Source organism: Lethenteron reissneri, chromosome 67 (assembly GCF_015708825.2).
Source record: "Lethenteron reissneri isolate LAM-NWPU_2019-01 chromosome 67, ASM1570882v1, whole genome shotgun sequence".
Lineage (NCBI taxonomy): Eukaryota > Metazoa > Chordata > Hyperoartia > Petromyzontiformes > Petromyzontidae > Lethenteron > Lethenteron reissneri.
The window spans coordinates 3,386,751-3,414,316 of NC_083845.1; the positions used below are offsets into that span (position 1 = coordinate 3,386,751).

At 54.0% G+C, this 27,566-nt stretch overlaps 1 protein-coding gene across 1 annotated transcript in view; it reads left to right on the top strand.

Annotated features, from left to right (window-relative positions):
• LOC133360104 (collagen alpha-1(XI) chain-like) overlaps positions 1-27,566 on the top strand; it is a 64,802-nt gene that overhangs the window by 13,638 nt on the left and 23,598 nt on the right. The window contains exons 2-11 of the mRNA XM_061578690.1: positions 206-250; positions 3,506-3,559; positions 5,574-5,618; positions 7,418-7,471; positions 9,665-9,709; positions 12,959-13,012; positions 18,013-18,120; positions 18,344-18,397; positions 22,197-22,250; positions 24,774-24,818. Coding sequence (XP_061434674.1) covers positions 209-250; positions 3,506-3,559; positions 5,574-5,618; positions 7,418-7,471; positions 9,665-9,709; positions 12,959-13,012; positions 18,013-18,120; positions 18,344-18,397; positions 22,197-22,250; positions 24,774-24,818 — 555 coding nt within the window. The 5' untranslated portion in view covers positions 206-208. The remainder of the gene's footprint in view (positions 1-205; positions 251-3,505; positions 3,560-5,573; positions 5,619-7,417; positions 7,472-9,664; positions 9,710-12,958; positions 13,013-18,012; positions 18,121-18,343; positions 18,398-22,196; positions 22,251-24,773; positions 24,819-27,566) is intronic.

Below are 27,566 nucleotides of genomic sequence, written 5' to 3' on the forward strand. Positions count from 1 at the left end.
TCCGTAATAAATGAGGTCGTGAAGTGGTCCTCGAAGAGCCACCGCAGGTTGCCCCGACTCCCCCCCCCCCCCCTGATCTCAGCCAATGCCGGAGGAAGAGACCCTTCCCTCCGGCAGTGGCACTAGCAGGAAACTGCTAGCCTCGTCGGGGCAGCGAATGTAAACCGTCGTTCTGTGCGTGCGCCCTCTTCTCTTGTGTCCGCAGGGCATGCCGGGACCTCAGGGGCCGATCGGACAACCGGGAGAGAGGGTACGTCGCTCCCGTTCCCCTCGTGCGGTGGTCGGGGTTGGCGGGGTGCGGCGGGAGCGGGGCCGGGGCTGGCTTCCACCGAGATCTCGGAACTCTGCCCGGTCACCCGGACTCGCACCGCGGCTTAATCGCGTTGGAGGGAGGGGAGAGGGGGGGAGGGCGGTGGGTGGGTGGTTCGCGTAAAGAACGAAGCCATGAACTGAAACAAACAGACCTACACGCTTGGGGCTTTCGCAATCAATATTATCCGTAATAAAGGTTTTTGGGTGAGATCGCGTGAGTATAAATGCGTCGTAACCCTCCACCACCCGACACGGGCAGTAAGATTCGTCACGTAATTGGACGCGTCGTTTACGCGACAAACATTACTGTCCGTGTCGGGTGGTGGAGGGTTACGACGCATTTATATTCACCCGATCTCACCCAGAAAACCTTTAACGTGGAACAAAACCACGTTAGAGCTACAAAACTCAAATCGGTTTAGTAGCGCGGCGACTGGAAACCCGAACGTGAACCCAGGATAATCAGTGCGGCCGGCTCAGTGCTCTGACCTCTCAGTGACCTCCATATGTGAGTCTATGGGTCTCTATGCGAGTCTATAGGTCCCTGTGTAAGTCTATGGGCCTATATGTGAGTCTATGGGTCTCTATGCGAGTCTATAGGTCCCTACGTAAGTCTATGGGCCTGTATGTGAGTCTATGGATTCCTATGGGAGTTTATAAGTCCCTGTGTAAGTCTATGGGCCTGTATGTGAGTCTATGGATTCCTATGGGAGTTTATAAGTCCCTGTGTAAGTCTATGGGCCTGTATGTGAGTCTATGGATTCCTATGGGAGTTTATAAGTCCCTGTGTAAGTCTATGGGCCTGTATGTGGGTCTATGGATTCCTATGGGAGTTTATAAGTCCCTGTGTAAGTCTATGGGCCTGTATGTGAGTCTATGGATTCCTATGGGAGTTTATAAGTCCCTGTGTAAGTCTATGGGCCTGTATGTGAGTCTATGGATTCCTATGGGAGTTTATAAGTCCCTGTGTAAGTCTATGGGCCTGTATGTGAGTCTATGGATTCCTATGGGAGTTTATAAGTCCCTGTGTAAGTCTATGGGCCTGTATGTGAGTCTATGGATTCCTATGGGAGTTTATAAGTCCCTGTGTAAGTCTATGGGCCTGTATGTGAGTCTATGGATTCCTATGGGAGTTTATAAGTCCCTGTGTAAGTCTATGGGCCTGTATGTGAGTCTATGGATTCCTATGGGAGTTTATAAGTCCCTGTGTAAGTCTATGGGCCTGTATGTGAGTCTATGGGTCTCTATGCGAGTCTATGGGTCCCTGTGTAAGTCTATGGGCCCCTGTGTAAGTCAATGGGCCTGTATGTGAGTCTATGGGTCTCTATGCGAGTCTATGGGTCCCTGTGTAAGTCTATGGGTCCCTGTGTAAGTCTATGGGCCTGTATGTGAGTCTATGGGTCTCTATGCGAGTCTATGGGTCCCTGTGTAAGTCTATGGGCCCCTGTGTAAGTCTATGGGCCTGTATGTGAGTCTATGGGTCTCTATGCGAGTCTATGGGTCCCTGTGTAAGTCTATGGGTCCCTGTGTAAGTCTATGGGCCTGTATGTGAGTCTATGGGTCTCTATGCGAGTCTATGGGTCCCTGTGTAAGTCTATGGGCCTGTATGTGAGTCTATGGGTCTCTATGCGAGTCTATGGGTCCCTGTGTAAGTCTATGGGCCTGTATGTGAGTCTATGGGTCTCTATGCGAGTCTATGGGTCCCTGTTTAAGTCTATGGGCCTGTATGTGAGTCTATGGGTCTCTATGCGAGTCTATGGGTCCCTGTGTAAGTCTATGGGCCTGTATGTGAGTCTATGGGTCTCTATGCGAGTCTATGGGTCCCTGTGTAAGTCTATGGGCCTGTATGTGAGTCTATGGGTCTCTATGCGAGTCTATGGGTCCCTGTGTAAGTCTATGGGCCTGTATGTGAGTCTATGGGTCTCTATGCGAGTCTATGGGTCCCTGTGTAAGTCTATGGGCCTGTATGTGAGTCTATGGGTCTCTATGCGAGTCTATGGGTCCCTGTGTAAGTCTATGGGCCTGTATGTGAGTCTATGGGTCTCTATGCGAGTCTATGGGTCCCTGTGTAAGTCTATGGGTCTGTATGTGAGTCTATGGGTCTCTATGCGAGTCTATGGGTCCCTGTGTAAGTCTATGGGCCTTTATGTGAGTCTATGGGTCTCTATGCGAGTCTATGGGTCCCTGTGTAAGTCTATGGGCCTGTATGTGAGTCTATGGGTCTCTATGCGAGTCTATGGGTCCCTGTGTAAGTCTATGGGCCTGTATGTGAGTCTATGGGTCTCTATGCGAGTCTATGGGTCCCTGTGTAAGTCTATGGGTCTGTATGTGAGTCTATGGGTCTCTATGCGAGTCTATGGGTCCCTGTGTAAGTCTATGGGCCTGTATGTGAGTCTATGGGTCTCTATGCGAGTCTATGGGTCCCTGTGTAAGTCTATGGGCCTGTATGTGAGTCTATGGGTCTCTATGCGAGTCTATGGGTCCCTGTGTAAGTCTATGGGCCTGTATGTGAGTCTATGGGTCTCTATGCGAGTCTATGGGTCCCTGTGTAAGTCTATGGGCCTGTATGTGAGTCTATGGGTCTCTATGCGAGTCTATGGGTCCCTGTGTAAGTCTATGGGCCTGTATGTGAGTCTATGGGTCTCTACGCGAGTCTATGGGTCCCTGTGTAAGTCTATGGGCCTGTATGTGAGTCTATGGGTCTCTATGCGAGTCTATGGGTCCCTGTGTAAGTCTATGGGCCTGTATGTGAGTCTATGGGTCTCTATGCGAGTCTATGGGTCCCTGTGTAAGTCTATGGGCCTGTATGTGAGTCTATGGGTCTCTATGCGAGTCTATGGGTCCCTGTGTAAGTCTATGGGCCTGTATGTGAGTCTATGGGTCTCTATGCGAGTCTATGGGTCCCTGTGTAAGTCTATGGGCCTGTATGTGAGTCTATGGGTCTCTATGCGAGTCTATGGGTCCCTGTGTAAGTCTATGGGCCCCTGTGTAAGTCTATGGGCCTGTATGTGAGTCTATGGGTCTCTATGCGAGTCTATGGGTCCCTGTGTAAGTCTATGGGCCTGTATGTGAGTCTAACCCAGGATCTCAGCGGTGCCAGCTAGGCATTGGCTAAGCGTCATTCTGGGCCGAACTCTTTGAACGTAACATCTTTGTCTCCTCTCCTCCCACCAACCCCTCCCTCTCCACTCAGGGTCCTGTCGGGAAGCCAGGGCTGCCCGGGTTCTCGGGATCTGACGGACCTCCCGTGAGTGGATTTCTACACCGCCCACCAGCATCGGCGTTGTCAAAAACCGCGGGCCGCGTAGCGGTGCCGCTGGCCACTTTCCATCGTTCACCTGTAGAAGTTCACGTATTCGCCAGATGTGTGTGTGTGTGAGAGTCTGTGGGTCTCTCTATGTGAAACAGTGAGTTCCTTTGCGAGTCTAAGGGGTCTCTATGTGAGTCTGTGGGTCTCTATGTTAATCCATGAGTTGCTTTGTGAGTCAAAGGGGCCTATATGTGAGTCTGTGGGTCTGTATGTGAATCCGTGAGTTGCTATGCGAGTCTAAGGGGTCTCTATGTGAGCCTGTGGGTCTCTATGTGAGTCTGAATTTCTATGCGAGTCTCTCAAAACTCACGTGACTCTTGTGTGGCCACCCCCACTCTGAACCCCTCCCCTCTCCATAACCCCGCCCACTCTGAGAACAGACACTGCCCGCTCCGTGCAGCTCACTGCTGCTGCTCACTCCTTCTCTCTTCCCTCCTCCCCTCTCATCATCATCATTATCACCCTCTAATCAGCCTCTCATGATGATCATCACCCTCTCATCATCACCTTCTCATCATCATCATGATCATCATCATCATCTTCTCATCATGATCATCATCATCATCACCCTCTCATCATCATCATCATCACCCTCTCATCACCAGCACTCTCTCATCAACCCTGACGTCTTGGCCCTGGTCATTCCCTCTCCCCCTCCTCCTCCCCTCCCTGCACCGACGCTCCCCCCTCTCTCCCCCTGCTGCTGCTCGATCTCTCCCCCTGCCCTCCCCCTCGTTGTCCGTCTGCGAGACTTCCGTCCCTTCCCTCTCCCACGCATCTAACTGCCCCCCCCCTGCTCCTCTCCGCCCCGTCTGCTGCCCTCTTGCTCAACCCGCTCCCGACTCCCCCGTGGTGGGCGCCGTGCCACAGGCGGCACCGTTTCTTGTTTGTGTTTAAACGATTCCTTCCGAAGTTCCACGCGGCCGCTGCCTCCGGCTCGGCTAGACGAGAAGCGCCGATCACAATCGACGACCCTCGCCGCCGCGGGGAGATCCCCGCTGGCGGCGCGTCACGCGGTGCGCGTCGTTGGGTGGCGCTCGATGAGCTCGTGAGCCTTCGATTTAAAGCTTTCGTGAGTGCAGGGATTCATCTTCTTGGTTCTTTCGGTAAAGTCACGTAGAATGGAAATAATAAAATAATAAAAATCAAACATAATAAAATAATTCTCACGACATTTCGGCCACAACGCAAGCAGCCGTCCTCAGGTGGAGAACAGGTCTGTCGAGAAGACAGCGTCTGAATTTCAGACTCTGCCTGTCGAGAAGACAGAGTCTGAATTTCAGTCTGAATTTTAGACTCTGTCTGTCTTCTCGACAGACCTGTTCTCCACCTGAGCACGGCTGCTTGCGTTGTGGCCGAAAAGTCGTGAGAATTATTTTATTATGTTTTATTTTTATTATTTTATTATTTCCATTCTACGTGACTTTACCGAAAGAACCAAGAAGACGAGCTCGTGAACGCTCGCCGCTGCTGGGGAAGACCGCGACGTCAACTCCCGCGTGGGAGAGCGGTGGCGGCGGTGGCGGCCGTTGGTTCGCTCGGCCCCCGCCTCGAAACCCGGCCGCCCCAGTTCGATTCCCGCTTCTTGACAATCGACAATGGCGGTTGCCAGGGGGGGCTCTATAGAGGTCGCCTCGGCCTCGAATGAGTAATCTGGTTTGCGGCGTGTAAACAATCGGCACTGGGGAGACAAAGGTTGCCGGGGTGGGGGGGGGGGAAGGCGTGGTGCTGGCAAAACACCTGCTGCTGTGCCCCCGTCGGTCTGTCGAAGGCTATGTGTTCGTGTCTGTGTCTGTGTGTGCGTGTCTGTGCGTGCGTGTCTGTGTGTGCGTGTCTGTGTGTGTGTGTCTGTGTGTGCGTGTCTGTGTGTGTGTGTGTGCGTGTCTGTGTGTGTGTGCGTGTCTGTGTGTGCGTGTCTGTGTGTGCGTGTCTGTGTGTGTGTGCGTGCCAGGGCCACCCTGGGAAAGAAGGACAGCCGGGCGAGAAGGGACAGCTGGTAAGGAAGGGGCGGCGTGCACATCTCCCATTAGCAGCCGCGATCCCAGTGGAGGAAATTCCACGTTCCTATGGCGCGGGGGAGTGTGCGGGTTGGGGTGGGGGGGTCAGGGCTATCCGTACGACAAGCGCCTGCTCGCTTGTGCGCAACCCATCAAGACGGCTCCCTCTTGCGTCGTCGCCGCTGCCGATCGGCCGTTCCTTGGCCCGTCCCGGGGAATACGAGTCGACCGTCCGTGCGTGCGGTCACGCACACGTGGGCTTGCTTCTCACCACGGATGAAACTTTTATTGTTTCCAAACCCGCAGTTCTCTGTCACCTCCACCTCCTTGGCTCTGTTACAAATCAACGCTATTCATATGCAAACGAAGTCACTTGAAGGGGAGTTAATTGGGAAACACCGCCGGCATACTCATTCCGCTTTGACCGCGACGGTTGCGACCAAGAGCACAGCGACAATAAAAAGGATGATCGTTGCCGGCCCTCCGCTGCGGTGACGCGTTCGCCCGCTCTTGTCTCGGAGGTTTTTTTGGCGGTTGTTCAAATCCGGCGGCCCCCCTGGTCAATACTGCGGCAATGTGCTCATAACCGTAGTAGTAGTCGTCGTAATAATCGCAATAATGCTACTTCGAGGTGGGTTCGTCACTCAGAGCGGACGCTAAAGAATGCGCACCGTGTCAACCCATACGGTTTACCCCGTATATTTGTACAGGGACATTTGAGTTTTCAGGTGCATATGTCGAACAGCCGTTTCAACACGGGCACAACAAATGTTTAGTCTATTTTGTTTGTGTTTCTACCTTGTGATCTTGGGACTCTGTAGGATGAACGTTGAGATTTATAAGAGGCACGGGGTGATCAAAAAGGTCTGAATTGGTCTGTTATAAGGTAGGCACTGATAAGGGGTTGACAGCTATGCATAAGGTAGGGAGGGCGTTGATGCTGTGACGTCATTCTCAAGAGGGGGGGCCCAACGTTGTGCCTGCATCAGGGACCACGCATGCCAATTTCGTAAATTTCTACAAACTAAACTATCCGCATTGTTTAGTTTACTTCACCAGGTTTCAGGGTCCACTTGAGCTGCGTAGCTCTTCTTTTCAGAAGCGACCTCATCGTCGTCGTCGTCGTCATTGTGTGGACATTTTCTAGCGGCAGCCAAATCCTCTAAACCAGTGGCTCTTATCCTTTACTGCAGGCTAGCACCCAATCGTTGAAATATTTGTAACGTTAATAAATACATCGGGTTTGAAGAAACAAAGTAAGTTGTGCTGAACGTTGCCCCGCGCTTAATTTGCGTCTTCGATGATTTACCTTCTAAAAACAAAATATGGCCACGTCTAGAAAGGGCATCTTGCAACCTCAGGGGGTGCAGCGTTCACCTCCAGCTTAAGAAGAACCACTGCTCTCAACGCACATCGATTCTAAATGCGGAGGGAAAACCCTTAAGGACCTGGAGAAAAGGCCACGCGACCACGGGGGTCGGGGTCGAACCCACGACCTCCTGCGTACCAGGCGAGGGAGTTAACATCTCCTAGCCACCGCGGCGAGATGTTAGAACCGCACCGCAGATCGCGACTCGATGGGGATTCCGTGCCCTGGCAGACGAATGCGTTCGAGTTCTAATCCTGGCCCCTGCGACTCTCCTGCCCGGTTAGACAAAAATAACGTTTCTAAAATTGCAACTCGAGAAACTCCGTACGATTGCGTCAACCTCGCAGAGAGAGGGAGGGCTCCCTCAATGGACTGGCCTGCCCGTCTCACTCATGCTGCTCCGTGTGCCGTGTGCGTCTCTGTCGACAGGGCCCTTTGGGTCCCCAGGGCCCCGTGGGTTACCCGGGTCCACGTGGCGTGAAGGTACGTTTGTTTAAACGCACGTGCGCGCGCACACAAACACGGACGCCGCCGCCGTCGCCGCCGGCCGAGACGGTGGCTAGCGATCTCGTGATCCAGAGGTCGCCGGTTCGATCCCATCGCCTTGGCAGCCGAAACGATGGAGCATGTGTTTTTTTTATATATTTCATATTCAGGAATATTTACGTGTGTGTGTGGTGATCTTCGTTGGCACAGTAGATGGTAAATGTTGTGGATTTGCACTCCAACACACCGGTGTGTTGGAGAGCAAATCCATAGATGGCAAACGTTGTGGATTTGCTCTCCAACACACGGGTGTGTTGGAGAGCAAATCCATAGATGGCAAACGTTGTGGATTTGCACACTAGCACACATTTTGTTTACGTGACAAACATTACTAATTGGCTGCGTCGGGTGGGGGCAGTTTTAGCGACACATTTATATATTAACGAGGTCTAACCCAAAACAAAGCCTCTATTATGGATGATATTGGTCGCGAAAGCCCGCCACGTGCTAAACTAAACTCAAAAATCCGTCCTCTATGCCTTCTTCCCAAACCTGTCTCTCCACGTAAAAAAACAACAAATTTTTTTTGTAAACATCCCATGGGCCACACGACCCCGCCGATGCTTGGGAGTGCATCTCTTCGGCCGCGGTGGCTCCAACGCGAGCAAAACTCGGCAGCGGTTTCGCCGCACGGAGTCTCCCATGGGCAGGCTCGCGTTCGCTCGAAGCAATCCAGGCGAGCTGCCCAAGATGTTCGTTGGCGAAGCACCCCAATCTCAAGCCTCAACGAGTGCCCGGCGTGGCGTGTCATGCGTCGGCACTGGGGGAGACAAAGGCGGCCAGGGCGCAGTTACTGGCCGCACCCGCCCCCTTGCGTTGCCGCTCGCTAACACGCACTTGCCCCAACAGCTTGTTAGAGGCTACACGGGGCACATTTGTCTCTGTACGTGCCAGCATTAATAGGTGCTGGGACTCGCGGACAGCACTTGCCCCAGCAGCCTGTTAGAGGCTATATCAGGCACTTTTGTCTTTGTACGCACCAGCATTGATAGGTTCTGCGACCCGCTAACAGCACTTGCCCCAACAGCCTGTTAGAGGCTATATCAGGCACTTTTGTCTTTGTACGCGCCAGCATTGATAGGTGCTGGGACTCGCGGACAGCACTTGCCCCAGTAGCCTGTTAGAGGCTATATCAGGCACTTTTGTCTTTGTACGCGCCAGCATTGATAGGTGCTGGGACTCGCTAACAGCACTTGCCCCAGCAGCCTGTTAGAGGCTATATCAGGCACTTTTGTCTTTGTACGCACCAGCATTGATAGGTTCTGCGACCCGCTAACAGCACTTGCCCCAGCAGCCTGTTAGAGGCTATATCAGGCACTTTTGTCTTTGTACGCGCCAGCATTGATAGGTGCTGGGACTCGCGGACAGCACTTGCCCCAGTAGCCTGTTAGAGGCTATTTCAGTCACTTTTGTCTTTGTACGCGCCAGCATTGATAGGTGCTGGGACTCGCTAACAGCACTTGCCCCAGCAGCCTGTTAGAGGCTATATCAGGCACTTTTGTCTTTGTACGCACCAGCATTGATAGGTTCTGCGACCCGCTAACAGCACTTGCCCCAACAGCCTGCCAGAGGCTATATCAGGCGCTTTTGTCTTTGTACACGCCAGCATTGATAGGTTCTGCGACCCGCTAACAGCACTTGCCCCAACAGCCTGCCAGAGGCTATATCAGGCACTTTTGTCTTTGTACGCTCCAGCATTGATAGGTTCTGCGACCCGCTAACAGCACTTGCCCCAACAGCCTGCCAGAGGCTATATCAGGCGCTTTTGTCTTTGTACACGCCAGCATTGATAGGTTCTGCGACCCGCTAACAGCACTTGCCCCAACAGCCTGCCAGAGGCTATATCAGGCACTTTTGTCTTTGTACGCTCCAGCATTGATAGGTTTTTCGACTCGCTAACAGCACTTGCCCCAACAGCCTGTTAGAGGCTATATCAGGCACTTTTGTCTTTGTACGCGCCAGCATTGATAGGTTCTGCGACCCGCTAACAGCACTTGCCCCAACAGCCTGCCAGAGGCTACGCGCGCGGGAGAGAGAGAGGTGGGGGCGAATCTTCACCTCCCGCTCTGTGCGCGTGTGCGTGGCGTGTTTTGTATTTTCCTTTTGATGTTGCTCTCCGCTCTCCCGCAGGGGGCGGAAGGAGCGCGCGGGATGAAGGGCGACAAGGGAGACAAGGTACCCCCCCCCCTACCCCCCCCCCCCCAGGGGGGGGCCTCCTGCTCCCACACTCGCAGATCGCAGATCGCAGATCACCATCCCCCAATGCGGCGTCGCCGCGACGGAGGTAGCTGCGGCAGCCGCCGTAGCGAGCGGCGCATTACCCCCCCCCCGCCCCCCCCCCCTGAGTATCAGTCTGTGGGTCTTCCTCCTAGTCTGTGGGTGTCTGCGTATGTCTGTCCTGCGGGACGTGTCTCCACGAGACTCGCGTGGGCACCGCCCGTAGACTCGCGTTAGCTGAGTTGTGGTGAAGCCAGGGTCTGTCAGTGCGAGTTTATCGGTCCCTGCCTGAGTCTATGGGTCTCTATGTGAGTCTATCGGTCCCTGCCTGAGTCTATGGGTCTCTATGTGAGTCTATCGGTCCCTGCCTGAGTCTATGGGTCTTTATGTGAGTCTATCGGTCCCTGCCTGAGTCTATGGGTCTGTATGTGAGTCTATGGGTCTCTATGTGAGTCTATGGGTCCCTGCCTGAGTCTATGGGTCTCTATGTGAGTCTATGGGTCTCTGTGTGAGTCTATCGGTCCCTGCCTGAGTCTATGGGTCTGTATGTGAGTCTATGGGTCTCTGTGTGAGTCTATCGGTCCCTGCCTGAGTCTATGGGTCTCTATGCGAGTCTATGGGTCTCTGTGTGAGTCTATGGGTCTCTGTGTGAGTCTATCGGTCCCTGTCTGAGTCTATGGGTCTCTATGTGAGTCTATGGCTCTCTGTGTGAGTCTATCGGTCCCTGCCTGAGTCTATGGGTCTGTATGTGAGTCTATGGGTCTCTATGTGAGTCTATCGGTCCCTGCCTGAGTCTATGGGTCTGTATGTGAGTCTATGGGTCTCTGTGTGAGTCTTTCGGTCCCTGCCTGAGTCTATGGGTCTCTATGTGAGTCTATGGGTCTCTGTGTGAGTCTATCGGTCCCTGCCTGAGTCTATGGGTCTCTATGTGAGTCTATGGGTCTCTGTGTGAGTCTATCGGTCCCTGCCTGAGTCTATGGGTCTGTATGTGAGTCTATGGGTCTCTGTGTGAGTCTATCGGTCCCTGCCTGAGTCTATGGGTCTCTATGCGAGTCTATGGATCTCTGTGTGAGTCTATGGGTCTCTATGCGAGTCTATGGATCTCTGTGTGAGTCTATGGGTCTCTATGCGAGTCTATGGGTCTCTATGCGAGTCTATGGGTCTCTATGCGAGTCTATGGGTCTCTATGCGAGTCTATGGGTCTCTATGCGAGTCTATGGGTCTCTATGCGAGTCTATGGGTCTCTTTGCGAGTCTATGGGTCTCTATGCGAGTCTATGGATCTCTGTGTGAGTCTATGGGTCTCTATGCGAGTCTATGGGTCTCTATGCGAGTCTATGGGTCTCTATGCGAGTCTATGGGTCTCTATGCGAGTCTATGGGTCTCTATGCGAGTCTATGGGTCTCTATGCGAGTCTATGGGTCTCTATGCGAGTCTATGGATCTCTGTGTGAGTCTATCGGTCCCTGCCTGAGTCTATGGGTCTCTATGCGAGTCTATGGGTCTCTGTGTGAGTCTATCGGTCCCTGCCTGAGTCTATGGGTCTCTATGCGAGTATATGGGTCTCTATGTGAGTCTATGGGGTCTCTATGCGAGTCTATGGATCTCTATGCGAGTTTATGGGTCTCTATGCGAGTCTATGGGTCTCTGTGCGAGTCTATGGATCTCTATGGATCTCTATGTGAGTCCTTGTCTCTGTGCGAGTCAATGGATCTCTATGTGAGTCTTCGGTCTCTGTGCGAGTCTATGGCTCGCTATGCGACTCTATGGATCTCTATGTGAGTCTTCGGTCTCTGTGCGAGTCTATGGGTCTCTATGTGAGTCTATGGATCTCTATGTGAGTCTGGGTCCCTGCCTGAGTCTATGGGTCTCTATGTGAGTCTATGGGTCTCTGTGTGAGTCTATCGGTCCCTGCCTGAGTCTATGGGTCTCTATGTGAGTCTATGGGTCTCTATGTGAGTCTATGGGTCTCTGTCTGAGTCTATGGGTCTCTATGCGAGTCTATGGGTCTCTGTGTGAGTCTATCGGTCCCTGTCTGAGTCTATGGGTCTCTATGCGAGTCTATGGATCTCTATGCGAGTCTATGGGTCTCTGTGCGAGTCTATAGATCTCTATGGATCTCTATGTGAGTCCTTGTCTCTGTGCGAGTCTATGGATCTCTATGTGAGTCTTCGGTCTCTGTGCGAGTCTATGGATCGCTATGCGACTCTATGGATCTCTATGTGAGTCTGGGTCTCTGTGTGAGTCACTGGTGACCGGGCGGTTTCACCGCAGGAGACCCGGAATCGAATCCAGGCTCTGAGCGGTGGCCGGCTCCGTGTCTCGGATCTCCGAGCCACCTGTCATCTTGAATCTCAATGAGGCCTTTTCAGAATGGAACAAATCGTTTTGGCGACGCCGCCGCTGCTGCTGCTGCTTGCTGCTGCTGCGTTGGCAGTGGAGCACAAACAACAACAACAGCGACAAGTCAACACGTTCGTCAATAGGCACCGTGTGGCTCTATAAATAAACGTGTTTAATGGGTGATGTTGCGGCTGTTCTCGAAAGCTAAAAGCGTCAACAAAAATACAAATCGAGATCTACTTTCATTTATCAATCTAGATTTGAAGGCCGTGGCGGGGTAGCGCACGAGGGTCGATGGGTGTCAGCGGAAGATTGTTGAGGGGTCAGCTCCATTGGGGGCCTGGGTGGGCGAGAACCCCCCTCCACACCTCCACCCCCCCGCCACTTGCTGAGCCAGGAGCAGCTTTTGTTTTAATCCCACATCCTCCCTCGTTCCGTACGTCGCAGCGTGCTGACGTGTCGGACGGCGTGACCGCTACCAGTTGCATCGACGGTATGGGGCACTCCGAACGTACAAAATCAGTAGGGGATCAAATACTTTTTTTCCCTCACTGTAGGTGCTGCTCGCTAACAGCACTTGCCCCAACAGTCTGTGACAGGCTACACGGGGGACCTTTGTGTGGGTTGCGTGTCTGAGTGTACACTGCTGCGTTCCCCTAAACAAACCAGCAATGATATCCCTCAGCACCCCCCCACCCCCCCCCTGCATTTCACTCCGCTGTAATTCATATTTCAAGTCTCGTGCCCGTTACGTTATTCTCTTTTAGACCGTCACGACGTGAGATGCATTATTTATAACCCTTAAAAAATATATATATAAACTTCACCGCTTGGATTTTGTCTTTTTTTTCCCCCCGTTTCCAAAGGGAGAAGATGGTTTCCCCGGATTTAAAGGTGACATGGGTCTTAAAGGCGACAAGGTGAGATGCCACATTTAACATTCACCCGCGCGTCAGCCGGCCTCCTTATTTATTTACTTCATGTGTCTTCCATTATTTATTTCGTGGTGTGTGGCGTGTGTGTGTGGCGTGTGTGTGTGGCGTGTGTGTGTGTGTGTGGCGTGTGTGTGTGTGGCGTGTGTGTGTGTGGCATATGTGTGGCGAGTGTGTGTGGCCTGTGTGTGTGTGTGGCGTGTGTGTGTGGCGTGTGTGTGGTGTGTGTGGTGTGTGTGTGTGGCATGTGTGTGGGGTGTGTGTGTGTGGCGTGTGTGCGTGTGTGGTGTGTGTGTGTGGTGTGTGTGTGTGATGTGTGTGTGTGGCGTGTGTGTGGCGTGTGTGTGGCGTGTGTGTGGTGTGTGTGTGTGGCGTGTGTGTGTGTGGTGCGTGTAGCGCGTGTGTGTGGCCTGTGTGTGTGTGTGGCATGTGTGTGTGGCGTGTGTGTGGTGTGTGTTGTGTGTGTGTGTGTGGCATGTGTGGGGTGTGTGTGTGTGTGGCGTGTGTGCGTGTGTGGTGTGTGTGTGTGGTGTGTGTGATGTGTGTATGTGGCGTGTGTGTGTGGCGTGTGTGTGGCGTGTGTGGCGTGTGTGTGGTGTGTGTGTGTGGTGTGTGTGTAGCGCGTGTGTGTGTGGCGTGTGTGTGTGTGGTGTGTGTGTGGCGTGTGTGTGTGGCGTGTGTGTGTGGCGTGTGTGTGTGTGTGGCGTGTGTGTGTGGTGTGTGTGTGGTGTGTGTGTGTGTGTGGCGTGTGTGTGTGTGTGTGTGGCGTGTGTGTGTGGTGTGTGTGTGTAGCACGTGTATTCTTTTTTTAAGGCCCTCGGGCTCAGTAGTGACAGCGAGAGAGAGAAATATGCAGAGGAGAGAAGAGAGACAGATGACAATACAATGATAAGTCCTCGCCGCCATCGCTTCCCACCGTGCGCTGTGTTTGAGAAACTACTGGCACAGTGACAGATGGACGTAACGGATCTGTATGGTTATCAACCTATTCGTTTATAGATATATCGATGGACAGACACATAGAGCCGGGTACGTTGACGGTACCAGCGTTTTGGTAGCACCGCGTGCCTCGTGAGCCGGAATTACGGGCCCCACTCACGCCGGCCTTGAAGGTTCTTGTCAGACCCCAGGCACTTGGGCTTCGTAGGCCCTCGGTGGTGACTTTCCAACAGTTGTCACTGCTGCTGCCTCCACGTCGCTACTGCTCCCGCGAAGTTACCGATGCGTCCGTCGTTTTAGTCCGCACCCTCGTCCGATGGGAGCGAGCCGTGTGCCGCAGGCAACATTGACATGACTCTGCCTCTTTGCACGTAGGCTGTTGCGACTTTCCTTTGCTCCGTATGGACACACGTATTTACTCAAGAAGATATCTTGGTTGAATAACAAAAATGCCGTACCAACAACGCAGAAAACGCGGTCACATGTTTTTCGTAGGCGCTTTAGTTTCCTGAGGCCCTAGGCACAGTGCCTACTCTGGCCTATTGGATAGGACAGACATGGTGAGTGAGTGAGTGGGTGGGTGAGCGGGTGAATAAGTGAGTGAGTGGCTGTGTGAGTGGGTGGGTGAGCGGGTGAATAAGTGAGTGAGTGGCTGTGTGAGTGGGTGGGTGAGCGGGTGAATAAGTGAGTGAGTGGCTGGGTGACTGGATGGCTGGGTGAGTGAGTGAGTGGGTAAGTGAATGGATGGCTGGGTGAGTGAGTGGGTAAGTGAATGGGTGGTTGGGTGAGTGGGTGGCTGGGTGAGTGAGTGAGTGGGTAAGTGAATGGGTGGCTGGGTGAGTGAGTGGGTAAGTGAGTGGGTGGCTGGGTGAGTGAGTGGGTAAGTGAATGGGTGGTTGGGTGAGTGGGTGGCTGGGTGAGTGAGTGAGTGGGTAAGTGAATGGGTGGCTGGGTGAGTGGGTGAGCGAGTGGGTAATTGAATGGGTGGCTGGGTGAGTGGATGACTGGGTGGGTAAGTGAATGGGTGGCTGGGTGAGTGGGTGGCTGGGTGAGTGAGTGGGTAATTGAATAGGTGGCTGGGTGAGTGGGTGGGTAAGTGAATGGGTGGCTGGGTGAGTGGGTGGCTGGGTGAGTGAGTGGGTAATTGAATAGGTGGCTGGGTGAGTGGGTGGGTAAGTGAATGGGTGGCTGGGTGAGTGGGTGGCTGGGTGAGTGAGTGGGTAATTGAATAGGTGGCTGGGTGAGTGGGTGGGTAAGTGAATGGGTGGCTGGGTGAGTGAGTGGGTAAGTGAATGGGTGGTTGGGTGAGTGGGTGGCTGGGTGAGTGAGTGAGTGGGTAAGTGAATGGGTGGCTGGGTGAGTGAGTGGGTAAGTGAATGGGTGGTTGGGTGAGTGGGTGGCTGGGTGAGTGAGTGAGTGGGTAAGTGAATGGGTGGCTGGGTGAGTGGGTGAGCGAGTGGGTAATTGAATGGGTGGCTGGGTGAGTGGATGACTGGGTGGGTAAGTGAATGGGTGGCTGGGTGAGTGGGTGGCTGGGTGAGTGAGTGGGTAATTGAATGGGTGGCTGGGTGAGTGGGTGGGTAAGTGAATGGGTGGCTGGGTGAGTGGGTGGCTGGGTGAGTGAGTGGGTAATTGAATGGGTGGCTGGGTGAGTGGGTGGGTGAATGGGTGGGTGGGTAGGTGGATGAGTGGGTGGGTGGGTGAGTGGGTGGATGAGTGGGTGGGTGAGTGGGCGGCTGGGTGAGTGAGTGGGTAATTGAATGGGTGGCTGGGTGAGTGGGTGGGTGAATGGGTGGGTGGGTAGGTGGATGAGTGGGTGGGTGGGTGAGTGGGTGGATGAGTGGGTGGGTGAGTGGGCGGCTGGGTGAGTGAGTGGGTAATTGAATGGGTGGCTGGGTGAGTGGGTGGGTAAGTGAATGGGTGGCTGGGTGAGTGGGTGGCTGGGTGAGTGAGTGGGTAATTGAATGGGTGGCTGCGTGCGTGGGTGAGTAAGTGGGTAAGTGAGTGGGTAAGTGAATGGGTGAGTGGGTGCGTGGGTGAGTGAGTGGGTAAGTGAATGGGTGAGTGGGTGCGTGGGTGAGTGAGTGGGTAAGTGAATGGGTGGCTGGGTGAGTGGGTGGCTGGGTGAGTGGGTGTGTAAGTGAATGGGTGGCTGAGTGAGTGGGTGCGTGGGTGAGTGAGTGGGTAAGTGAATGGGTGGCTGGGTGAGTGAGTGGCTGGGTGAGTTGGTGTGTAAGTGAATGGGTGGCTGAGTGAGTGGGTGCGTGGGTGAGTAAGTGGGTAAGTGATTGGGTGGCTGGGTGAGTGAGTGGCTGGGTGAGTTGGTGTGTAAGTGAATGGGTGGCTGAGTGAGTGGGTGCGTGGGTGACTAAGTGATTGGGTAGCTGGGTGAGTCGGTGTCTGAGTAGGCCCCTCGGCACAGTGTCTACTGTGGCCTATTGGATAATGAGGCCCTGGCCACAGTTCGTATCCTGACCCAGGTGCTTCACTCTGCAGAGGTCTGTCTCTTTGTCCCCCCCCCCACCCCTCTTCTGCGTGGGTTTCCTCCTCCTGCCACAACATCAGCACCAACAATGTTGAACCTGGTATTGGCCAAATTATCACAAATGCTGAAACATTAACTTGCAAATTACTCAATTGGCACAGCAGCAGCAGCAGCAGCTTCACCACTTTCTGAGAAAACTGGCCAGGACCTTTCCTGGGTAAACAATCATCATCGTAATAATGATGATGATAATCTGTTGTTTATTTACGTATTATTTTCTTCCTGATGGGAAGCATTTTGAGAACACAAGTTTCTCTGTAAATGCAACTCAAAATGAATAATTTATAGCGTCGCTGCGGACAATATAAATAGCTATTATAAAATAAATAAATATAAAAGCAGACGATATATTTCCTTAGCTTCCGTAATACAGCTTTTTTTTGGGTTAGATCGCGTAAATATCCGCCAGCACCCGGCTCAGCCAATCGGTGTGAGGTTCGTGTCCCGTAAACGAAACGTGGCCAATTCGTGACTAGTTCAGCTCACACCGCTTGTGTGTTGGAGAGTTAAACCCCACTAGAACACTCACAATTCCAGCGCTTGCAGGGTGAGATTACCCCACGGCCTTCTGAGACTGATTACTGTTCAGCGTCGCCGACTCGGCACGAGCATCCTCTGAACCGGTTTCGACACGGAGTGTCTCATCAGTGGAGTCGGGCTCACTTGAATCAGTGCTGGTCAAACAAAAATTTGAATCATCTGCCCCGGTGTTCGGAATAAGAATGCATTATTCATACTGGAGGAATCCAATGGGCTCTAAAGCGCCTTATTGTTGTCACAGATGTCAGAAACTTACAACAACAGCCAACACAAGTGCGCGATGGGAGTGCAGAGGATAGGCGAGGAGTCTCTGTGTTAGATAGGCGTCTTGGTTTGTCGCAAAATGATACAATATCTAAAATAGTCATTAATTAATAATTTTAAATAACAAAGTTATTTTAAGCTGGAGCAGTAGTGTTGTGGTCTGCGCACTGCACTGTCCTCTTCATCAGCTGGGTTCCATTCCCCATCAGGGCGAGCATCAGTGGCGAGCAAAATCAGAATCGATCCGACCCCACGCCCCATCCAATTCCTTGCCCCTTCACTAAACCCAGGGTGACCAGGATGGTGAAGTATGGACTTCATCCACCAGTGGATTGACAGAAGGCTAATCATCTCGAATGATCATGACGATGACGACGATGATTACGAATCAACCGAACCTGTGATGATGGGCCATGACGAGCGCAGTGTTGATCAACAATTCACGAATTCGGCTCGTGATGAGGATGACGATTGTGAATAATGCACTCGATAATCTGCGACGATGACAATGATGACATCAATGATGACACTTGATGATGATGAAATAGTAAGGATGACGATGATGCAGTATTATAATACGATGATGATGACAATGGTAAAGTCAATGATGACGGTGATGATGACAATAGTACAGTGACGATGATGATGGTGATGATAATGATGATGACGACGACGGCTATTTTGGGGTCTCCGCACTCAGGGTGAGAGTGGGCCCTTCGGACCGAGAGGAGAAGATGGCCCCGAAGGCCCCAAGGGCCGCACGGGCCCTCCCGGCGACCCAGGCCCCAACGGCCCCGCCGGAGAGAAGGTACGACGGTCAAGCGCTGGCTCACCCTCCCCGATCCGGTGAAACCAGGACAGGGTTTGACATCAATGCCAGCAGTGTCCTGGTTTCACCACGACCGTGGCAGTCAAATGTGCATTTGAATCGTGCGGCAACATTGAGGCTCGCTTAACGGAGCGCTTGCCAGCTTGGCTGATGTTTCACTTAACCCCCCCCCCCCCCCCCTCCTGCCCGCCCGTGTCTGCAGGGGAAGCTGGGAGCTCCTGGCCTGTCTGGATACCCGGGGCGGTTGGGACCCAAGGTGAGAGGGCGCAGGCGAGCTTGCGGGTGTTGCCACCTGTCCTGGATTTACCAGGATTGTCATCATCGCGACCGCCACCGCCATCATCATGAGCATCATCACCACCGCCATCATCATGAGCATCATCACCACCGCCATCATCATCACTACCGTCATCACCATCAATACCGCCATCATCATCACCACCACCATGATCATCATCACCACCGCCATTATTATCACCACCGCCACCATCACCACCACCATCATTATCATTACCATCATCATCACCACCGCTACCATCACCACCATCATCATCATCACCACCACCGCCATCATTATCATCACCACCATCATCATCACCACCGACACCATCACCACTGCCATCATTAACACCACCACCACCACCATCATCATCACCACCGACACCATCACCACCATCATCATCATCACCACGGCCATCATCACCACCACCACCACCATCATCATCACCACCATCACCATCATCATCACCATCACCACCATCACCACCACCACCACCATCACCACCACCACCACCACCATCACCACCACCACCATCACCACCACCACCACCATCACCACCACCATCACCACCACCATCACCACCACCATCACCACCACCACCACCACCACCATCACCATCACCACCACCACCATCACCATCACCACCACCACCACCACCACCATCACCACCACCACCACCACCACCATCACCATCACCACCACCACCACCATCACCATCACCACCACCATCACCACCACCATCACCACCACCACCACCATCACCACCATCACCACCACCACCACCATCACCACCACCACCACCACCACCATCACCACCATCACCATCACCACCACCACCACCACCACTGTTTTCCCCCCACACCCTCTTCACCGCCCCGCACCGACAAGCGGCAGACAAGAATGGTGACAGTGACATTCCTGACGTAACGTGACGAGGGAGGACCCCCCCCCCCCCCCCCTTATCCAGCAGTGGATGGGCAGGGTGCCTTAAACGGTTCACTAAATTCCATTACATAGAGAGAGAGAGGGGGAGATCATTCATCGTGTTTGACCAACGGTGAACATTTTATTCTATTGCCAGAGGGTTAAGAGACGAAAAACACGCACGGAATATATATATGTAAATCTTTCGGGCGGTTATCCCGGAAAAATTGAATAAATAAATGTTTTATTTATACGGCTAAACGTGCTTAGAGGAACGTGAAATTGAAGCCATCTGTCTTGCGCGGAGCAAATCAGTCGCAAATGTGCTTACGGCGCGCGAGGAGGAGGAAGTCTCATTGAGGTTGAAATCTCTCATTCTGCGCTCTCTCATGCCGCGCTCTCTCTCGCGGGGCACGCTGGGCACTGGGGAACCACGGAATCAAGCGAGGCATCGGCCGCTTGATTCCCTTGATTCCAGAGCGCCGTCGTTCGTTGAAAAGGCGGCGATTGAAACTCGCGCTCGCTCGCTCGCTCACTCGCTGAACGAGCGAGAGAGACGACGTCGTTGGAACTGGTCGGGAAATCTGCGCGCGATTCCGTCGGGAGCCACCGCTCGCGAGAAAGAAAAATAACCTGGGGGGGGGGGGGGGGGGGGTCAGCGACGGGGCTTGTAACGAGAGCAGAGGACACCCACCCCACCCCGAGCTGACACGGGTGAGAGCGGGAAATGAACGGCGCGGGGAGAGCAGCGCTCCCGTACTTTGAACCAGCCATGCCTGCGTCTCTTTGCCGTCGATAGTTTAATTTGCCACTCGCCCGCCCGTCCGTGGCGACGGCACCCGCAGCATTTCGAGTCGCCCGCTTGGGGGCATCTCCGCTGGACGAGGGGCGGAGATGCCGGGAATCACGGCATCCCACCACCACCACCACGGCCCACCACCGCCACCACCACCCCACCACCGCCACCCCACCACCACGGCCCACCACCACCGCCACCCCACCACCACGGCCCACTACCGCCGCCACCCCACCACCACGGCCCACCACCACCGCCACCCCACCACCACGGCCCACTACCGCCGCCACCCCACCACCACGGCCCACCACCGCCACCACCACCCCACCACCGCCACCCCACCACCACGGCCCACCACCACCGCCACCCCACCACCACGGCCCACCACCACCGCCACCCCACCACCACGGCCCACTACCGCCGCCACCCCACCACCACGGCCCACCACCGCCACCACCACCCCACCACCGCCACCCCACCACCACGGCCCACCACCACCGCCACCCCACCACCACGGCCCACCACCACCGCCACCCCACCACCACGGCCCACCACCACCACCGCCACCACCCCGCCACCCCACCACCACGGCCCACCACCACGGCCCACCACCACCCCGCCACCCCACCACCGCCACCCCACCACCGCCACCACGGCCCACTACCACCACCACGGCCCACCACCACCACCACCGGCACCTCACCACCGCCGCTGCCGGCAGCTGCTGGTGGCGGAACTGCGGCAGTAAACCACAAGGGGGTGCGGGCGAGGGGGTGGGGGGATAGCGCGGTTTTCGTAAAACAAAAAATCAACGAGCTTTCGTTAATAACACCGTTGCACGGATGCGTGGGGAGCGGTGGTGCAGCGGTTAGCGCGCCACGCTACGAACCCGGCGAGCCGAGTTTGATTCCCGCTCGCGGTCTACGCCGGTGGCGATTATCTGAACCGGTTCTAGGTCCTCCCCCCGAGGTCAATGTGTAGCAAGCATCGCCGCTCGGGGAGACAAAGGCGGCCGGGCGTGGCGCTGGCCCACCCGCCCCCTTCGTGTGCCTTGCCGGCCGTCATAGGTGCTGCTCGCTAACAGCACTTGCCCCAACAGTCCGCTGAAGGCTACACGGGGGATCTTTGTCTTTGCGTGCAGGCTGAGATGACTGGCATCTGCCAGATGGGGGTGTGGGCGCTCATCCAGCAGTAGATTTATCATGGCCGATGATGACGATGACGACGACGATATTGGCAAAGCAGTGCCGAACGATTTTTCAATGCAGGGCCAAGGCACTTTCCCCTCCGGGTTGTCCTATTGATAATTATTTTCACTTCTTCATGTAAATCCATTCCCCCACCACGTAAGTAACACAAGCTCCAATTAGCGCTACGTGGGTGGGGGGGGGGGTTGCCGTGACCCCTTCATGACAGAGGAACTGTGAATTACCGTTACCATCATCACCATCATCACCATCATCACCATCATCATCACCATCATCACCATCATCATCACCATCATCACCATCATCATCACCATCATCATCACCATCATCACCACCATCATCACCATCATCATCACCATTATCACCATCATCATCACCACCATCATCACCATCATCACCATCATCATCACCATCATCATCACCATTATCACCATCATCATCACCATCATCATCGCGGACGCATCTCCCAAAGCGAAAAGGTGCGCTGGGCCGACGGGAGATCCCGGCGCGGGAATCTGAAACGTCGGGACACCGTGCAGAACGATGCGCCACTCACCTACTCACACTCACCTGCTCACACTCACCTACTGACACTCACCTGCTCATACTCACCTGCTCACACTCACCTACTGACACTCACCTGCTCATACTCACCTGCTCACACTCACCTACTGACACTCACCTACTCACACTCACCTGCTCACACTCACCTACTCATACTCACCTGCTCACACTCACCTACTCACACTCACCTGCTCACACTCACCTACTGACACTCACCTGCTGACACTCACCTGCTCACACTCACCTGCTCACACTCACCTGTGCACTGTCGTTGCTGCTGCAGGGATCTTTGGGGCTCATCGGTTTGGCCGGAGCTCAAGGAGAGAAAGGAACCCGGGTGAGTCGCCCCCCCCCCTCGCCCCCCACCCTTTACTCCCCCTCGCCCCCCCCCTCGCTCCCCCCTCGCCCTCCTCCCGGATCCCTCCTCGCTCCCCCCTCGCCCCCCCCCCACGTTCTCCCCTCGACGGTGTGGGGGGCCCTAAAAGTGTGGGGGGGGGGGGGCATCTCTGGCCTGGGTGGCCATGAGCATCGCACTTTCATCCGCTTGTGGCTGTGCGACGCTGCCGGCTGATGGTGATGGTGATGATGGTGATGATGATGGTGATGATGGTGATGTTGGTGGTGATGATGGTGGTGATGGTGATGATGATGGTGATGAAGGTGGTGATGATGGTGATGATGGTGGTGATGGTGATGATGGTGATGATGGTGGTGATGATGATGATGGTGATGATGATGGTGATGATGGTGATGTTGGTGGTGATGATGGTGGTGATGATGATGATGGTGATGATGATGGTGATGATGATGGTGATGATGATGGTGATGATGGTGGTGATGATGGTGGTGATGATAATGTTGATGATGGTGGTAATGATGTTGGTGATGATGATGGTGATGATGATGGTGATGATGATGGTGATGATAATGATGATGGTGATGATGGTGATGATGATGATGATGATGTTGATGATGGTGGTGATGATGATGATGATGATGATAATAGTGATGATGGTGATGATGATAGTGATGATGATGATGGTGATGATGATGGTGATGTTGGTGGTGATGATGGTGGTGATGATGGTGATGGTGATGATGATGGTGATGATGATGGTGATGATAATGATGATGGTGATGATGGTGATGATGGTGATGAGTGTGAGATGGAATGAAGTCTCTTTAAATATGCATGTAAGCAGCAAAGCATGTCCCACCTCTCCTCCTCTTCCTCTTAACAAATAAAATATATTCCTATCCTCTTAGCCCAGCGGCTATTTTACACATCACACGAGTGCATCTCTCCAATTCACAGTGGCCGGGGTGGGGGGGTAGAGGGCGGGGAGGGGGCTCGATTCGTGGAAGCAGTAGCAAGACTTGCTTGGGGATAATGTAAAATGCGATCGAGATGCCTGGGAAGGGAATGAATTGCAGGACCGGCGAATGTGTCTCTGTGTGAGTCTCTGGGTCTCTGTGTGAGTCTGTGTTAGTCTATGTGTGAGTCTATGGGTCTCTATGTTAGTCTATGGGTCTCTGTGTGAGTCTCTGGGTCTCTGTGTGAGTCTATGGGTCTCTGTGTGAGTCTATGGGTCTCTGTGTTAGTCTATGGGTCTCTGTGTGAGTCTCTGGGTCTCTGTGTGAATCTGCGTTAGTCTATGTGTGAGTCTATGGGTCTCTGTGTTAGTCTATGGGTCTCTGTGCGAGTCTGTCTTAGTCTATGTGTGAGTCTATAGGGACTCTGTGTCGTGAGTCTATGGGTCTCTGTGTGAGTCTACGGGTCTCTGTGTGAGTTTATGGGTGTCTGTGTGAGTCTATGGGTCTCTGTGTGAGTCTCTGGGTCTCTGTGTGAGTCTATGGGTCTCCGTGCGATTCTATGGGTCTCTGTGTTAGTCTATCGGTCTCTGTATGAGTCTATGGGTTTCTATGTTAGTCTACGTGTCTCTTTATGAGTCTATGGGTCTTTGTGTGAGTCTATGGGTCTCCGTACGAGTCTGTGTTTCTGTGTGAGGCTATGGGTCTCTGTGTTAGTCTGTGTCTCTATGCTAGTCTACGTGTCTCTTTGTGAGTCTACGTGTCTCTATGTTAGTCTATGGGTCTCTGCGTGAGTCTATGGGTCATTGGTGACCAGGCTGAGACCACCAACTCACCGCACTGGAGCCCGGAGTGGGACGCTCCTTGAGCCACGTGGACTCCAACCTCTGCAGCGATGCGTTTAAGGAAGCGCACACGTCCCTGCCTTTGTCTTTCTTTCTCGATTGGTCGTTATTCACGACGCGCAATTTTCCCCTCGATTTATGCTCAACAAAGGGCGTCATCACTCGGGTTTCGTTATCTCACAATTGCAGCCTCCGTAATTTCGCCGCGTAATTAACGAAAGACGTCGGGGGCGTGTTGGGGTGGGTTGAGCTTGGAGCGGTGGCGCAACGGTTAGCGCACCGAGCTCGTCACCCATGGGCCTTACACCCCCCCCCCCCCTGTGCACGTAAGAGGCGACATTGTGCTTGCGTGCGCCTGCAGATGTACGCAAGCCGGGGAGCGGTGGCGCAGTGGTTAGCGCACCGCACCGTGCACCCGGCCGCACGTCCCTGACGAATGTCCGAACCCTAGGTCGACTCGGCCTCAAACGAGTACCTGGTGCGACGTGTAAACACAGCCGCTGGGGGAGACAAAGGCGGCCGGGCGTGGTGTTGGCCACCCGCCCCCCCTCGTGTGCCACAGTGCCGGCCTCTAAAGCTGCTCGCTTGCCAGGCACTTGCCCCCAAGTGTTCTGCTCGGGAGGCTACACGGGAGGATCTTTGTCCTTTACCTTTGTTGCTGACGACTGTCCACCTGTCTGTCTCGTGTCGCCGCTCTCTCCCAGGGAGAAGCCGGCAAGCTGGGCCCGCACGGAGGCAGGGGAACACCGGTAAGTGTGCCGACTTCGCCGTGGGAGTCCCACCGGTCGATGCGGCCGCCGCCGCTCGCGGATTCACTCCGCTCGCTCGATCGCTCGCTCGTTCGCGGGGAATCTCATCCAGCAGTGGATTGATCCTGGTGTGATGGTTGATGATGATGTTGCTGGTGTGTACATGCAAAGGTCAATGGACAGACGTGAATATTGCCGGGATCAGGGCCGGGGTGTTTTTATCGTCTCGTTCAGAAGTTAATTTTAAATTTACGTCACACGCGCAGACACGCACACAGCGCACATACACCGTACACACACACACACCATACACACACACACTGTAGACACACAGATAAACCACACACACACCATACACACACACACCGTAGACACACACACACAGATACACAATACACACACACTATACACACACACACACACCATACACACATCATACACACACACACCGTAGACACACAGATAAACCATACACACACACACCATTCACACACACACACCGTACACACACACAGACACACACACACATACACCATACACACACACTATACACACACGCCGTAGATACACACAGACACACACACCGTACACAGACACACACACGCCGTAGACACAGACACACACCGGACACAGAGACACACACACAACAACAACCGCTATTCGCCACTAAGTGGCGGTGACGTCACCACGACGCTTGTGCCAGGCCATGTGCACCTTGAGGCCACGTGAAGTGTCGAACGCCCGCTGGCAGGAGGTCACGGGGCAGATCCAGGTGCCATGGGTCGACTGACTGAGATGACCGAGATGACTGGCTGATGCACCACCTGTGCCCTCTACTGTGCCAACACACCGTACACAGACACACACCGTACACAGACAGCGTACACACACAGATACACCATACACACACACATCACATACACACACACATCGTATACACACACACCGTAGACACACACAGACACACACACACAGACACACACACACAGATACACCATACACACACCGTACACACACACGCCGTAGACACAGACACACACACCGTACACAGACTCGCGCATGCTCACTCACTCACTCATTTTAATAAACAATCTTCCCTGGTGATAAAAAAACAATAAATTTTTCTGACGCTTTTATATATTTTTGGGAGTGGTTGGGGGGGGGGGGTGTAGGTGGGTGTAGGTGGGTGGGGGAGAGCGTTGGTGGGGGGGGACGGTGTAGGTTTGTGGAGGTGGGTGGGTGGTGGATGGGGGGGAGCGTTGGTGGGGGGGGGTGTGTGGCGGTGTAGGTGGGTGGAGGTGGGTAGGTGGAGGTGGGTGGGGGAGAGCGTTGGTGGGGGGGGACGGTGTAGGTTTGTGGAGGTGGGTGGGTGGTGGGTGGGGGGGAGCGTTGGTGGGGGGGGGGTGTGTGGCGGTGTAGGTGGGTGGAGGTGGGTAGGTGGAGGTGGTTGGGGGAGAGCGTTGGTGGGGGGGGACGGTGTAGGTTTGTGGAGGTGGGTGGGTGGTGGGTGGGGGGGAGCGTTGGTGGGGGGGGGGTGTGTGGCGGTGTAGGTGGGTGGAGGTGGGTGGGTGGAGGTGGGTGGGGGAGAGCGTTGGTGGGGGGGGACGGTGTAGGTTTGTGGAGGTGGGTGGGTGGTGGGTGGGGGGGAGCGTTGGTGGGTACGAGAACGTGGGATGAGGGTGGGAGAATGGGTGGTCTGGGGGATTCCCTGTCTCTGTGTTTGTGTTTCTCTCCTTGTGATGACGGGAGACTTTGTAGGATGAACGTTGAGATGCATAAGGGGGCAACGGGTGACCAATGAGGTCTGAATTGATCTGTAATAATGTAGGGGCAACTGATGAGGGGTTGACAACTCTGCGTACGAGATTAACCAGGGGGGTGACGGGGGTGGTGTCTCTGCGGAGACCCCAAGGACGTTTCCAGCGTGCCGCTTTATTTATCCGAGCACTCGGGAGCGAAATGAATGCACGCGTGCGCACTGGCGGATCATTGGGGTTTATTAGTAATGAATCGGCATTTTGCGACCCCCACTGCCACCGTGTAGCAGATTATTATGTGCCAGGGACTCTATGAGATGATGGGACAATATTCTGAGTCCATCATTGGCAATAAGTGACGGCAAAGCGGTTATAAGTGACTCACAGAATTGTGCGCAGTTGCGTATACAGTACACGACTTCCCTGAAGGCATTCACCTTCAGTGAGCGCGATGCCGATCACACAACGCGATTCGAATTCGACCCTCGATCGATGGCTGCGTCATCGCCACGCACGCGTCGAATTAAAAGCAAGGGACAAGTCCTTACTTACGAACAACTCCTCTATCATTCGATTTAAAGCTTTCGTGACTGCAGGGATTCATATTCTTGGTTCTTTCGCTAAAGTCACGTAGAAGGGAAATAATAAAAGAATAAAAATAAAACATTATAAAGTTCTCACGACGTTTCACACCTGATGGTGATGATTGCTTGTGTTGCAATAGAAACGTCGTGAGAATTTTGTAGTTTTATTTTTTATTATAAATTTTTTTCACTTCTACGTGACTTTACTGAAAGAACAAAGAATATGAACTCTATCATTTCGCATTGTCGCAGGGGTTGCCCCCCCCCCCCCCACCTGAAAATCCTAGCTCCGCAGCATTGCGCATGCAGCAACGCGAGCCCAAGTTCACCCCCGAATTTAATTGAATCTCTTTGTATTGTGCGGCGTTGTGTCCACGTGTCCCTCCACTCCACCCCCGTTCTGAGAC